The sequence below is a fragment of the Eptatretus burgeri genome, chromosome 3 (genome assembly GCF_056783735.1).
Source record: "Eptatretus burgeri isolate ZD-2024b chromosome 3, Ebu_testis_v1, whole genome shotgun sequence".
In the NCBI taxonomy this organism is placed as follows: Eukaryota; Metazoa; Chordata; class Myxini; order Myxiniformes; family Myxinidae; genus Eptatretus; species Eptatretus burgeri.
This window is the reverse complement of record NC_140963.1, coordinates 75,402,142-75,416,977: the sequence shown is the minus strand read 5'-3', so window position 1 is coordinate 75,416,977 and position 14,836 is coordinate 75,402,142. Positions and strand designations below refer to the sequence as shown.

General features: G+C 45.7%; 1 protein-coding gene across 4 annotated transcripts in view; it reads right to left on the bottom strand.

Annotated features, from left to right (window-relative positions):
• The window catches only part of LOC147030204 (uncharacterized), a 32,294-nt gene extending 18,286 nt beyond the window's left edge, over positions 1-14,008 (bottom strand). Inside the window, exons 1-4 of one of the 4 annotated variants that reach the window (XR_015056258.1) lie at positions 13,710-14,008; positions 9,030-9,143; positions 8,578-8,667; positions 5,724-7,679 (exon numbers count right to left, since the gene is read on the bottom strand). Coding sequence is in view for 3 of the 4 variants with exons in the window: in XM_085874014.1 (XP_085730140.1) it covers positions 11,755-13,221 (1,467 nt within the window). In the remaining variant the exon portion in view is untranslated. Of the gene's footprint in view, positions 1-5,723; positions 7,680-8,577; positions 8,668-9,029; positions 13,596-13,709 lie in introns of those variants that run through there. The other 3 variants (XM_085874013.1, XM_085874015.1, XM_085874014.1) reach the window with 3 other exon arrangements.
• Positions 14,009-14,836: the final 828 nt, after the last annotated feature.

Below are 14,836 nucleotides of genomic sequence, written 5' to 3'. Positions count from 1 at the left end.
TCCCTAACCATTAAGCGAACACCAGGCATATATATTTATTTATTGACTCCTCCCATGCTCTTCTCACCAAAGAAGCTGCATAAAGCAATGATGAAACCCTTCCAGAGTTCCTCCACAGCTGCAAAGACATTCACAAATAGGCACACACTGCATAGGGGGGAGGGGGAGAGAATCTTTCACAGGGAAGGATAGAGGTAGGGGTGAGTGGGGAAGGGGGTGGGGGAGAGGATATTGCACAGGGGAGAGGAGGAAGGTAGGGAGTCAGGGTTGGGAAAGGCTGTGGAGAGACTTACTTCTGCCTTGACGTGATTGACTTTGGAGGATTGACTTGATTTGAGAGGGGGAGGGGGGAAGAGAGGAGATCGTGCACAAGAGAGATGGGGGAGGTAGAGGGTGAGGTGTGGGAGAGGGTGTGGAGTGACTTACTTCTGCCTTGAATCAATTGACTTGATTGACTTGACTTGACTTGAGAGGGGGGGTGGAGGAGAACCTGCCTTGACTGACTTACTTTGGTCATTCATTTTAAACTTGAAAACATTGATTATAACACTTCACTTCACAAATGAGCCTGGCATTGGCTTAGCTATTAGGGTGGTGGCTTGGGATCCTCAGGTCCTGAGTTCGAGCCCCCGTCGGCCGCTGAATCAACACCAGGGTGTTGACTCAGCCTGCCATCCTTCTGAGGTTGGTGAAATGAGCACCAGTGTACTCGTATTAGGGGCACAGCATCAGCGGCATCGCCGCACCCTAACCAATGATGCAACCAGCAGCCAAAAAGGCTGTACACGATCGGTACTTCACAAATTAAAAATTACTTCAAACCAAACGTTAGAGATGGCAAGTGACCCGCATTTCACGGGTTTGACCCGTTTTGGTTCTGAAAACCCGCAGACATGTTTTAGTATCATCAAAACCCATAATGGATGGAAAGTACGATCAATTTTAAAAATATAATGTTTCCCTTCCATTGCACTCACAAGGATTGACATTGACTGAAAGACCTGTAGTGACCTCGAGCCAATATGTAAGGTATCAATCCGGTTTCCAGTTTTTCATTATTTTCGTTCATTTGTTCTCTTAACACCCCCAAATCATTTGGGGGTATCAGACAATATGCAAGGCTGTCTGATATCAGGAGCTTTCCCTCACTGAGGGACACGTCACAGACCTCCAGGATTCTGCACGCAGTCACTTCACTTCTGATCACATGCAATAAATAATAAATCAATAAAAGAAAAACCCATTTTCGATTCCTACCAACGTGGTTTTCGTCACCTCCAATCTGCCACGTATGCTGTTATTAATCAATGCCAGGTGGGGAATGCTCGGGCCTTACTAGTTTGAGAATTATAACAGCAGGACGGTGATCAATGGTGAACACTAACCAAGCTGCATACAGCTGGTGACACCGTCACTTTCCTGCGGCAGCTCTTCAGAAACCGCCTTTTGTCTTGGGTACCAATCATGACTGGGCACCCCATAGCCATGACTTCAACCCTCTGGACTGCTGGTTCTGGGAGGCTGCCAAGGGCTCTGTCTATGTGAACCGCCCTGCCACACTGGATGATCTGAAGCAGGTGTCAGACTACCTCCAAGCAATGCCACATGAGACCGACAGGAAATTTGGACAGAACTTTGGAGTCAGGATCAATGCCTGTCTGAACCGTGGAGGGGCACAACATCGAGAACATCAATTTCAAGGATTTTGTGTAAATGCCAATTTCAGACCTTGGGCTCTCACTAACTCTAACAATGACTTATTGTAATAGCAATCAGTGATAGAAAATACCATGTCATAAGATTTCAAGAAATGTTTGTTTCTTTGTATATAAACATTAAAGTTACATCACTCTTTCTGAAAGTATATATATATATATATATATATATATATATATATATATATATATATATATATATATATATATATATATATATATATATATATATACATATATATATATATATATATATATATATATATATATATATATATATATACATACATATACATATATACATATGTACATACATACATATATATATATATATATATATATATACATAAATATATATATATACATATGTACATACATACATATATACATATATACATATATATATATATATATATATATATATATATATATATATATATATATATATATAGTTACGAATTACGCGGTTCCGACGGCCACGCACGACTGCTTCAGCCAAAACGCAGTTGCGCGCCCGCCGAAAGCCGGAATTCAGTCGTAGCCTTCCGGATAACCCCCAAAAACCTGCTATGGGTGCCTTAACACACCATAAACTTGTCAATATCCTGTCCGCATGGTACAGGGTCAATCGCCGAATCTCGATATACCTAATTTTCCACGCAGACAGAAATACCGAGAATTTATACCTCGACGGAGACTTGTACGGAATGAGCCGCTAAGCGCGCTCGTCCCGTGTGCGTTTTGCCGAGCGGTTTTAAATCGCCAAGTTCTGTCGGATCAAATTGTCACGTTTATCGGCCTTAAGAGCCTGCTAATTCCCAGAACGCGTCGTGGCAGTCAATGGTGGGAAAGTGACACAACGAGCAGATGCATTCAAACAATGGGGCATTTATTTTATACAGCAGGCAAGCAATCGATGGGGGAATAGGGATAAGACACGAGCAAAAGCCAACAGCCGAAGTATTCAATAATGTACAGTCATGCACTTAATCAGTTCTACTTAAGAGAGACAAGGCGCCACAGACTTTCGTACAAAACCCAAGGAAAAGAATATGGCTCGTGAGCCTTTAATGGTACTCAGAGCCGGGATGACCGAAGGGCTCCGAGAGACCGGGCTGGTTACCTGGTCGCCCCTGGTGGGGACTCGAGGGTCTTCGGGTCGGCGACCCGTGTCTCTGTTCCACCTGGGACGTCGCAAAACGCGCCAGTCGCTTGAGCGGCTTGAGCAGCTTCACGGCAGCTCTACTTGGTCGCTTGGCCTTCCCCGTGGCCTGGTCGATCGGGCCTTGCCGACGACGCTTCAGAGGAGCGAACGGGCCTTGCTTTCTGAGAGTTGATGCTCTTTCAGAACCCGCTCACCCCTCAGCATCACTCGATGCCCTCAAGACCGTCTGCTCAGACCGCCGAGCTCCGATGCGCCTCTCTCTTCAGCGACTCCAAACTCCGTCCTTCCAGCCTCCACCAGCCTCATCTCTCCCCTCCGACTGTTTCAATGTGCCTTCCTCTCTCCCGTCTCCCGACTTCCTCTGGCAATTCGACTTTGCCCTTTTTATAGCCGGGGGGGGGGGGTAAGCCACTCTCGGTTTCTTCACCCAAGGCTGGTGCCACTTTCACCTCTGCCCTTTCACCCCTGGTGGGAAACCCCATCTCTTACGTCACAGGGTGATTTCAGGGGAAGACGTCTTTTTGATCCGAATATGCAAATCAGCCGCGTTGCGGCTGTTTGCACACGGACAGTGTGATGTGGCTTTACTGTTGTGCTGCTGGTTCGCAACCAACGGCATTTTGCGGATGTCGAGGAGGAGGTGATGGTTTTATGATGTTTGTTTGAAGATGATGGCGTTCCTGTTGTTCGGGGATGATCGGGTTTTTGTAGATGTTGTTAAAATAAAAGATAGAAAAGAATAACGCTACCTGAAGATTCACAGCCCGGCACACGGATAATTCCCTTTACACATTGGTGGGGGAATCCTAACCTGAAACACTTACTTATTGAAATAACTGATCTTCAGGGAACCTGAATGGTGTTTTGTGAATTTCCAAAACTGCAACAATATATATACATATATAAGAGGACTGTCTGTGCTCCAAACCAAGCAACAAAATGAGTAATGGTTTGTCTTGACCTTAGAGGTCGACTCCAAAAGTGGAAAATGATTATATTCCAAGATGTTTTCCACAAGACTTGGGGCTGGAAACATTGCTCGTCACAGAAAGTACTTCTCGCAATCTCTATTGACTGACCACGAGGAAAATGTCTGACGTCTTTGGAGAGGAAATTGCTTCTGTTCGGAATGTCAGGATCATCAAACCGATGTAGTATTTTCATCGAAACAATCATAGAAATCATGTGAAAATGAGAACATACAAACAAACCTATGGAAAACCATCATTAATATACAAATGTCAAACGATTTCTTCAAACGATCAAAAGCTATATTCCCAGGGACGTTATCCTCCCCACGAGACTACTTAATAAATTTGTTGCAATATGGGGAAGTTTGGAGTCTTGAGCCGTGGAACATAGTCTTTTCGAGAAATGCTCATATGTGGTTCCGATGGGACACTCTGCATGTGGTGAATGCACAACGAGAATAACCATAAACCCAAAGCTAAGCCGAACTCGTGTGATAAGATTATCGAGCACGTTCGCTGTATTTGTGGTTTCATCTGCATAGCTGCCGCAAAGGTGGTGGTTCATGCACCCGATGGTGGCATGGAGTTCAGCGTGCCCCGGAAGGAGGGGGTGGTGCCATGTGCTGGTGCAGGCATGACAGGAACTGCTTGCAGCCAGCAAAAGGGATAGCACAGGGAGGAAGTTGGCAGCAGTTTCTGAGAAAGGTAATGCGGCTTCAACTCTGTGACCTGTGTGGTGATCCTTGAGCCCACAACGAGTTGAAAGAATTGTGTTAAGAGAGGTGCAGCTGCTGTGCTGCATTACAATATGCCATTTGTTTTGAGCAGCCAATTCCTTTTTGACAAGATGAAACTCGTGAAATTGGAATGATTGTTTAAGCATTCAATTAAAAATAAACTTCAACACATATTCTGCATCGTGACTTTTTCACACTCCAAAGCATATATATATATATATATATATATATATATATATATATATATATATATATATATGTATATATATATATATATATATATACAGTGTATATGTTTATGTGTGCTTGATTGTTGCTGATATGTTTCCAAACCTCTGGGCCAATTTCTAATAAATTTGCTGCTGGCCTTGCCACATTAATTTCACATATGTGGAAGTGTCACAATGAGAACTTTGAATTCTAAATCAAATTGATATAAAAACATGAAAGATGGCGCTTTTGGCAAATCGACTATCACACATCACATGACCTCAGTGGGAAGAGAGGCAGAGCTTGGATTGCGCCTGCCTGTTCAAAGATCAATGCTCTGTCTGGAATCTAACCTATTACATGAAAAAATTTTTTCCAAAAGCAGAATGGAAATTAATATACAAGGGCTCATCGACTCCGAATGACTACATCGAGGATATCGATTAGTCACACGATATAGTATGACCTTAATCAAGGAAATGAGAAGGCCATGAGCCATCACTGCCATGTTGCACTTCTTGGTAAATTTTTGCTGCAGGTGTAAAACATCCATTTTTGAGTTCACACTTTATTTTCTGGATGTTTCCCCTCCCCCACCCACCCCTCACATGTTCTTCCTTCAAAATGTCCCTCTGATATGCCCCTCTACCCTGCTGTTGGTATGTTTCCCTCCTTTCCACTGTGTTCATATATTTATAAATTTGCTTTTTTATGACTTCATTTGAGCAAACAACAATCTTCTTAATGCTTTAATAAAGTTATTTGAAACATATGATCGAGTGGTTTAGTCTTGCATTTTACACATTTTCGAATAGACGCATTTTATACATTTTCGAATAGATGCAATTTCCAAATATACACATACAAGCCAACTTGTATTTGGAAATTTATTAATATGTGCTTACAAATTACTAGAGATCATTAGTAGTAATATGCCTGGTGTTGGCTTAATGGTTAGGGTGGTGGGCTTTGGATCCTAGCGTCCTGAGTTCAATTGCCGTTCAGCTGTTGAATTAATACCAGGTGGGGTTAACTTGGCCTGTAATCCTTCTGAGCTCGGCAAAATGAGTGCCAGCATGCTGGTATACTGTGTCGGAGTGGCGACCCGTCCAGGATTGTGCCCAAGAGCCAAGGAGACTGTTTCAGCAGCACCAACGCTCTGCCCAGAGTGTGGTCCCAATCTCCTCCTCCTCTAAAACCTGTAAAAATCTCTGGAACGACTGCACAAATTGAGGGGAAACTTCACAAAAATGTTACCCAAACCTTAAGGATACCAAGGTATTCACAAATAATTGATAGGTTACATGGTCTGACAGCCATATTGGTTTGAGCAAAAACATATTTAAAAAAAAAAATTATCTTGAACGGCTTTATCGATCAACAAGAAATTTCACATTTATGATTAAGTCATGATGGGGAATAAATGTTTTAAATTTCAAGCTGATTGGACACATGGTCTGGCAGCCAGTCATTAAAATTTTTTTGATGTGGGTTCTTTTTGTCTTGCATTTAATTTGAACAAGGATTATTTGTCTGTGCCTGGATGGGTTGAGGGTAGAGGAGTCCCAGCTGAAATGTGAATCCTATCCAGGTTCCTCATGATGACTTAATGTTTGCTTTTTGCTTGTTCGGGTTCCTTCTGATGATTCCAAAGCAGGACGGAACCGATTTGGTCATCCATTTGATTTTAATTTAATATATTTTAATCCCATTCTAAATTCAATTGAGTAATAATAAAAAAAAACCGTCATGGGTCAGGGTCAGGTGTCCGATCAAAGCGGAGTTGCATCAAAGCGGGACATCTTGGTACCCAGTCATCACTGCCAGCAGTTAGAAAGTGGCAGTTCCAGTTATGTCTTATTAATTATGTAACACATCAGGAAACAAACACCACACAAAACTCCACAAAACAAGTCCTGGCGAGGGTCGACAATCTTTGATTGCTCTTTTTCTTATCGTCATTTTCCTCTTCATATAGGGGTGTGTGTCTGTCTGTCTGTCTGTCTGTCTGTCTGTCTCTCTCTGCTGCAACCACAATTTGTTTGGGGAAGTTGTTGGCAAAGATGATCAAGTAAAACTGAAAACTACATCCAGACAGCATTTCTTTGAGTCCCACGACAGCACGATTTACAGTGAGAACTGCCATGAAGTTAAGCGGTGCCAAGCACTCCGTTCCGTTGGAATGCTTGCTTGAGCGTTTTTCGTCAAACAAGCCGCTTGCTAATGGAACGCATGCCCACGTGTTGCTGTGACGCAGGCAGCACGAGCCGAACAGCCTCCTCGTGACCGAACATCCAGAACAAACTCCTCGCCGGTTCGTTGTACCGACTCTGTCGGCCATCTCCACACAAAGCCTGAGCGAGATATTAAATCAACGAAATGAGTTTTTAAAAGGGAAATTGTAGTTTTGATTCTTCGTAAAATCATTAAGGAATCGTTCTTCCTGATGATAAAAAAAATTATACACCGCCCATTCTCGGGGTCGGACATCCGGGAACTTCGCCGACCCATAATGCAATGTCCACATAGCAACGCTGGCGAAGGGGAAAACAAAGTACCTCGTTCGCTCGGATCGCCCTGCTATGTGTTGCAGCGGTGTATGTAGCGCTAGCGCTATCGCTATCGCACGGCACTCGACTCGTACCTGTTACAAGTTTGTTTTTTTCGTAGCCTTTATTACACATTATTATTTGCAACAATGCTGAAAAGTTGCTGCATTTTCAGTTGTACTAATAACAAGGCAAAAAAATTCAGAACTCTCCTTTTATCTCATACCAAGTCAGACCCAAGGATGGTGAGGTTCTTTGGTCACTCTCCATGATGGCTTGACGTCAGCTCTGAAAAGGACATGGTTACCTCCAAAATTTTTGTGTAGCACAGTCTGCACCCAACCAGAGACAAAAAATTTGTGGGCTTCCAGTGATCGGTAGTTTTTATTGCCTCATGTGTAAACACTCCTGAGATTAAAAATAAAAATATATTCTGTGGTTAGTTGTTAAAATAGTACCAGGGCAATTAAGCAATGGTACATCACGCAAAAACATTAATGCCTTGGCCCTTGATTGACATTAATAGGACTAGTGCGGGCCCGTAGGTGCGTGCCCGTAGGTGCGTGCCCGTAGGTGCGTGCCAGTATGTGCAGCTTCGTTCCTTCGCTCTCGTAAACGACGACTGGATTGGGGTATTGTTTCAATGAGATCGGACCAACCGTATCATAAATGGCCATAACTTGGGAAACAACTGGGAAACATGCTCAGGTCCCCAGCATCAATTGTGACGTCATATCAAACGAAGAAGAATTGTGACGCCCCTCTCTCTCTCTCCCCTCTCTTGGCCCCGCTCTCTCCCCCCTAGTCTCACCCCTCCTCTCTCCCCTCTCTCACCCCCCCTCTCCCGTCCCCCTCCTCTCGCCCCCTCTCTTGAATTGTGACGCCCCCTCTCTCTCCCCCCTCTCTTTGTCTCTTTGTTTTGCCCCCCCCTTTTCATACACAAAGTCATACACATAATTAAAATCAGGGATAACACAGAATTTATACAACATGAACGTGAGCAATATTTTAATCATTCATTGACATTCTTGCTGGGTCAGTGATTGAACCACAACTAGCACAGATGACTCACCGTCACACAGTGCAGACAAGGCAGGTCAATTAAAACTATTACTAACTAACCACGTCAGCTCGGGAGTTCATAAATAATTGAAATAATATATTAACACTCCAGTACAGTAATATTTGATAATACACAGTTAAAACTTGGTTTACAATTGAATTACATACCTGGTGTCTTGACTCGATACGTGTGTATCCGTCCGGGTATCGCACGTTCGGCCATTCCTTCGGGTTGTCGATCCACGAATCACCGGGGAACTGGTAGGGCCAAGAATCAAGACCAATTAACTGTATTTTGGCTCCATATCTGTGGCCAACGCATCACCTCACAAATGTTCTCTATATTGATATGACATTGAAAACACTTGGGTGAACACGATGTATCAACAATTCATCTGAAATACATCGACAGAAAAAAAACAAATCACTCGGCTTTGCGGGCAAGTAAACCCACGATGTGCGTGCGATCTGCGACCGGTGCTGCGTTTGTTTTCCCCTTTGCCAACATGGCGGTCGCGTGACCAAGCGAAGTCACGTGACTGTGACGTATGTCCGACCTCAGGAATCAGATACGAAGTGTGAAATGAAACCGATACTGGGAATATGTAAACATCACAAACCAGGATAGCTCCAAGCACGGTGTGGTGATTAGTCCTCTCAACGTGCTGGTTGAAATGAAAGCGAGAGAAGAACCTTCAGAGTGTCGGCTTTATTCCATTTGATTAAAGCCGCTTCTACGGGCACATCAGGGAATACAGGTGCAGCTAGGAGTACATAAGCAGCAATGTATACATGTGCAATTGATCACCGCAAAATAAATCAGCATAAGCACGGAGTCCGATATACTCTCAATTCTCACCATTCAACGAGCACCAAGTGAACCGCCGCCGTAAATGACAATGCCCTGGGACAATCACCCCGTCCGTGCGGAGACTTGGCTTTATCTATCCCGTGTGCGCGTCGCGCGACATGTGATCACGCGTCACGACCTTCAATTCACCACATTCTCCCCGTCTTTAAAATGTAACTAGAGGTCCAACTAACGCACCATGATTACTTCAGCACTATAGGAGTATACATTTCAAGCAACGCGAACTATTTAAACCACAGAAGCATACATTCCAAGCAGTGAGGATTATTTTGAGTTGTAGGAGCATGGTAATGAGCATCGATATATGATATAATGAGCATATAGGAGCATGAGCATCGAGGATGCCGATAATCCCCTTTACAAATCGAGTCGGCGAGGGGGTTTTATCCGTCGACCTCTCCGGGAGTAAATGGCGGTTTCACTTGAGGGAGGCTTCCGATCCTCTTGGTGAGCCTCGACTCGTGCCGGGGATGACTCCTCGATCGCTCTCGGGTGGAATGCGGTATCTCCGTCGCCACCGTTCCCGGGTGGAGTTCCTGGGGGGGGAACACCTGGGGAGGGGATGTCAGAGGGAAGAGTGCCAGATGGTGGTGTACCTGCGGGAGGAGTACCTGAGGGAGCCAAATGGCGAACCGACACAGTGGTCTCCCTGCCATCCGGGAGTCTGACATGAGCATACTCTGGATTAGTATCGATGAGTTCGACCCCCTCCACCATGGGTTCATACTTGCTTTGTCGTACCGGGCGTTTCATGAACACTGTTCCGGGATGGCTTAGCCAGTTGGGCACCGTTTGGCTGTCAACATAACGTCACTGATGAGTAAACATTCGTTCGTGAGGAGTTGCATTGGTGGACGTGCAGAGCAAAGAGCGTATGGAATTCAGAGCGTCGAGAAGGGTAACCTCCCATTGCCCGGGGCCCAGTCCTCTTGATTTCAGCGCCAGAGTTACGGCTTTCCAAATGACTCTGTTATACCGTTCCACCTGCCCATTACCCTGTGGGTTGTAACCCGTCGTTCGACTAGTTGTTATGCCATGCTCTAATAGGAACTGTTTTAGCCCGGCCGACATGAAACACGGCCCTCTGTCTGAATGTATATACGAAGGTTTCCCAAACAAAGCGAAGAGGTCAGAGAGACATTTCACGACAGTGCCCCGAGGTCATATCCGAGCACGGAAATGCGAAAGGGAACCTTGAGTATTCATCAACAACAGTGAATATGTATCTGTTGTCTGTCTCGGTCGGCAGGGGCCCTTTGAAGTCGATATTTAGTCTCTCGAAGGGAGAAGTGGCCTTGATCAACCTGCCAGATGCCGCGCCATAGAATCTGGGTTTTAGTTCAGCACATACAGGGCATGAAGCATTCATTTGTTTAATATCTTCGATAGAATAGGGAAGGTTTTGTCTGCGCACGAAATGTGCCATTCTGGTTACCCCTGGGTGGCAAAGAGACACATGGAGGTCTTGCAAAGCCTGACTGATTGTCGCCGAACAATAGACCCGAGAGAAGGTATCTGCAGCAGGGTTTTCCCTCCCGGGCCGGTAAACAATGTCGTAACTATAGCAAGCTAGGTCTATCCGCCATCTCATAATTTTTTCATTCTTAATTTTCCCGTTATTTTTCCCATCAAACATGAATGCAACGGATCGCTGGTCCGTGACGAGTGTGAAGTGGTTTCCCAGTAAATAATGTCTCCATTTACGTAGGGCTTCGACAATAGCGTACGCTTCCTTCTCTATTTCTGAGTGTCTCTGCTCGCTTCCAGAGAGAGTTCTCGAGAAGAACGCGACGGGTCGCCCAGACTGATTGAGCGACGCGGCGATCGCGTGATCAGAAGCATCCGTTTCCACCACGAAGGGCACCGAGCTGTCGATCGATAATACCACGGAATTACTGATATCATTTTTGAGGCTGTGGAAAGCTTTTACAACAGCGGCATCTGGTGGGAAGTTTTTGCAATGCACTCGGGGATGTATTTTCTCGGAGTATTGGGAGATCCATCTCGCGTAGTAAGCGAACATGCCTATCACCCGGCGCATTGTCTGCAGGTCCTGAGGTGGGGGTAGCTCACGAAGTGGGCGCAATCGTTCAGGATCGGGCTTAATCGTGCCGTCGGCTATTGTGTCGCCGAGAAGGTCGATTGACCTTGCGGAGAATACGCATTTCTCGTAGTTGAGGGTCAGATTATATTTCCTAGCAATGCTCAAGAATCTGTCCAGATTCATATCATGTTCCCCCCGATCCTTACCGCACACCGTGACATTGTCCACGTAAACAAAAGTGTCTTTGAGGTTTTCATCTGAGATGTCGTCCATAACTCGTTGGAAGCAAGCTACTCCATTCGTGACACCGAACGGAATCCTCCTGAATTGGTAGAGGCGTCTACCTGCCTGGAACGCGGTGTAAGGTTTGTCTTCCTCTCGGATGGGAATTTGATGATAGGCGCTTCACAAATCGATGGTGCTGAATATTTTATAATTGGCCACGCGTTCGACCATCTTGTCTATGCGCGAAACGATTGACCGTTTGAGAGTAATCGACAACCATTCGTTTCTTATGGTTCTGGTTGGTGGTGACCAACACCTGCGCGCGCCATGGCGAATCGCTCGGTTCTATAATCCCTTCTTCCAGTAATCGCTTGGTCTCTGAAGTGATGAAGTTCATATCGGCGGTGGTATATCGTCGCGATTTGATCGCTATCGGTTTACAGTCCGGCGACAAGTTAGCAAACAGCAGGGGGGACGATACCTCTGCGGTGGTCAGAGCATTTAAAATTAGACGAGGTTTGCTTCCTCCAAAGGGTATTTCGACGCTCGTGTGCTGCTTGAGGACATTATGACCCAGAATTTCGTCTGCGCATAAATCATGAAGCACCAGTACCCTTACATCCCGATGCGTGTACCCTTTTACATCCAATTCAACATTGCAGTACCCTCGTACGCGGGACTGTTGTGATGTGGCGGCCATGCAAACCGTATTGTCTGTCGGGTGGATCTTCCATTTCCTGCCCTTCGCTAGTGAGCTGTTGACGAAACTCTCAGAGCTACCGGTATCAATCAGAGCTTCAGCCATATGCCCGTTAATTCGTACGTTGATGATAGCCTTGGATAGATTCCCCGGTGAGGCTGCAGTTAGTTTCTTTTGTGAGTAGAGAGCCGCAGAAGTGGGTTTATTTCTCCTTAGAGTAGATTTACATACCCTGGCATAATGCCCTTTCTTGTCACAATTCATGCATGTGGCATCTCTGGCGGGGCATTTGTGTCGGAGGTGTCTTTTGTACCCACAAAAGAAGCATTTACCAACCGAAGTAGTTGCTGAGGAGCTTGACGAGGTCTGGGTATCCGATTCCTCGGGTTTTTCTCCATCCTCTCTGTCAGGGGTGCCCTGTGGGGTTCCTTGAGTTTCCACCGTAGCGGCGTTCATGAGCAGCATCGGTGTCCCATATGACTCAGATTGCTGCTGAGCCGTATCCATTGCTCGAGCCTGGTCAGCTACCTTTTCAAGAGTGGGTTGCGCTTTCTCCAGTAAGCGTTGCCGTATGTGGGCTGACCTGAGCCCTTGGATGAACGCCTCTCTGGTCGCTTCATCTCGGTGTTCCTCGGCGGTTACGGCCCGGAAACTGCAGTCTTTTCCCAACTGCCTCAGAGCTTGCAGGAACTGATCGATTGTCTCACCGGCTGCTTGCTTGCGTGTGTTGAGAAAATGTCGTATGTACACCTCGTTCTTGCGCTTCACGTAGAGCGCCCGCAGCTCGTCGATCGCTGCATCGTAGGTGTCGCACTCCGAGAAGAGCCTGAATACACTGGGCGAGACATGATTATATTTCCTAGCAATGCTCAAGAATCTGTCCAGATTCTTTTCACAAGGGCGGCCAATTTGTCGGCTCCCTCTTCGATGATGGTCAGATAGTGTGAGAAGGAACGGAACCAATGCGACCATTTCATTTCCGAGTCAGTCGCGTTTGGGTCTGCGTCGAACCTCTCTGGTTTGTAGATCTTGTCCATCGTTGGTTGAGAGAGCCGAGAAAACCAAATGGAATAAATTGAAATGAAAGCGAGAGAAGAACCTTCAGAGTGTAGGCTTTATTCCATTTGATTGAAGCCGCTTCTACGGGCACACCAGGGAATACAGGTGCAGCTAGGAGTACATAAGCAGCAATGTATACATGTGCAATTGATCACCGCAAAATAAATCAGCATAAGCACGGAGTCCGATATACTCTCAATTCTCACCATTCAACGAGCACCAAGTGGACCGCCGCCGGAAATGACAATGCCCCTGGGACAATCCCCCCGACCGCGCGGAGACTTGGCTTTATCTATCCCGTGTGCGAGCCGCGCGACATGTGATCACGCGTCACGACCTTCAATTCACCACACTCGTTATGACGATGGTGTTTAAACCAGAACAAAAGGAATCTCACTCACATTTAAACACACAATGACGTGTTGTTAATGACGACCACGTGATGATTACTCCTCCATCGTCTCTCCAGCGGTTGGTGAAGGAAGGAATTTTTTTTTGTGGTGTTTCAGCCGCAGCGGCTTTAAAATGGCGTCGAAGAAAGTAATCAGGAGACGTTGGTTGTGGTCGTGGTTGTTTAACCAAACAAACAAAATCCAGTTCACTCAATTACAATAATCTTGGTAATGTCGAACCAAAGTTAAATATTGACGTGTTGAATGCCTGATGAATGAGGATGACAAAATGGTGGGAAGTGAAATGGCGCGAGCTTCACACGTGACGTGATGACGAGTTTCCGGTTGGACTGGTCGATTTGTATAACCCGTGTCATGAGTTTCACACTTGACGTGATGACGAGTTTCCGGTTGGACTGGCCGACGCGAGCTTCACACGTGACGTGATGACGAGTTTCCGGTTGGACTGGCCGACGCGAGCTTCACACGTGACGTGATGACGAGTTTCCGGTTGGACTGGCCGACGCGAGCTTCACACGTGACGTGATGACGAGTTTCCGGTTGGACTGGTCGATTTGTATAACCCGTGTCGATTGGCTCTTTCTGGAAGGACGCACCTGATTGGCTACTCGAGTTGACACGTTCACTCCGTCACAAATATTCACAAAATATAAGTAAATAAGTAAATAATTAAGGAGTCATGACACTGAAGTGAATGCGAGAGAAAAACCTTCGGAGTATAAGGCTTTATTTCACTTGATCGAAGCCGTCTCTACAGACGCAAAAGGAATACATGTGCAGTCAATCACCGCAAAATATATCAGCAATTAGCCAGCATTAGCACGGAGTCCGGTATACTCTCAATTCTCACCATTCAACGAACACCAAGTGAACCACCGCAGTTAATGACAATGCCCCAGGAACAATCCCACCGACCGCGCGGCATCTCGGTTTTATCTGTCCCGTGTGCGAGCCGCGCGACACGTGATCGCGCGTCACTTCATCCTTTATTTCATCACATTCTCCTCATCTTTAAAATGTAACTAGAGGTTCAACTAACGCACTATGATTACTTCAAAGCTATAGGAGCATACATTTCAAGCAGTGTGAACTATTTAAACTACAGAAGCATACAT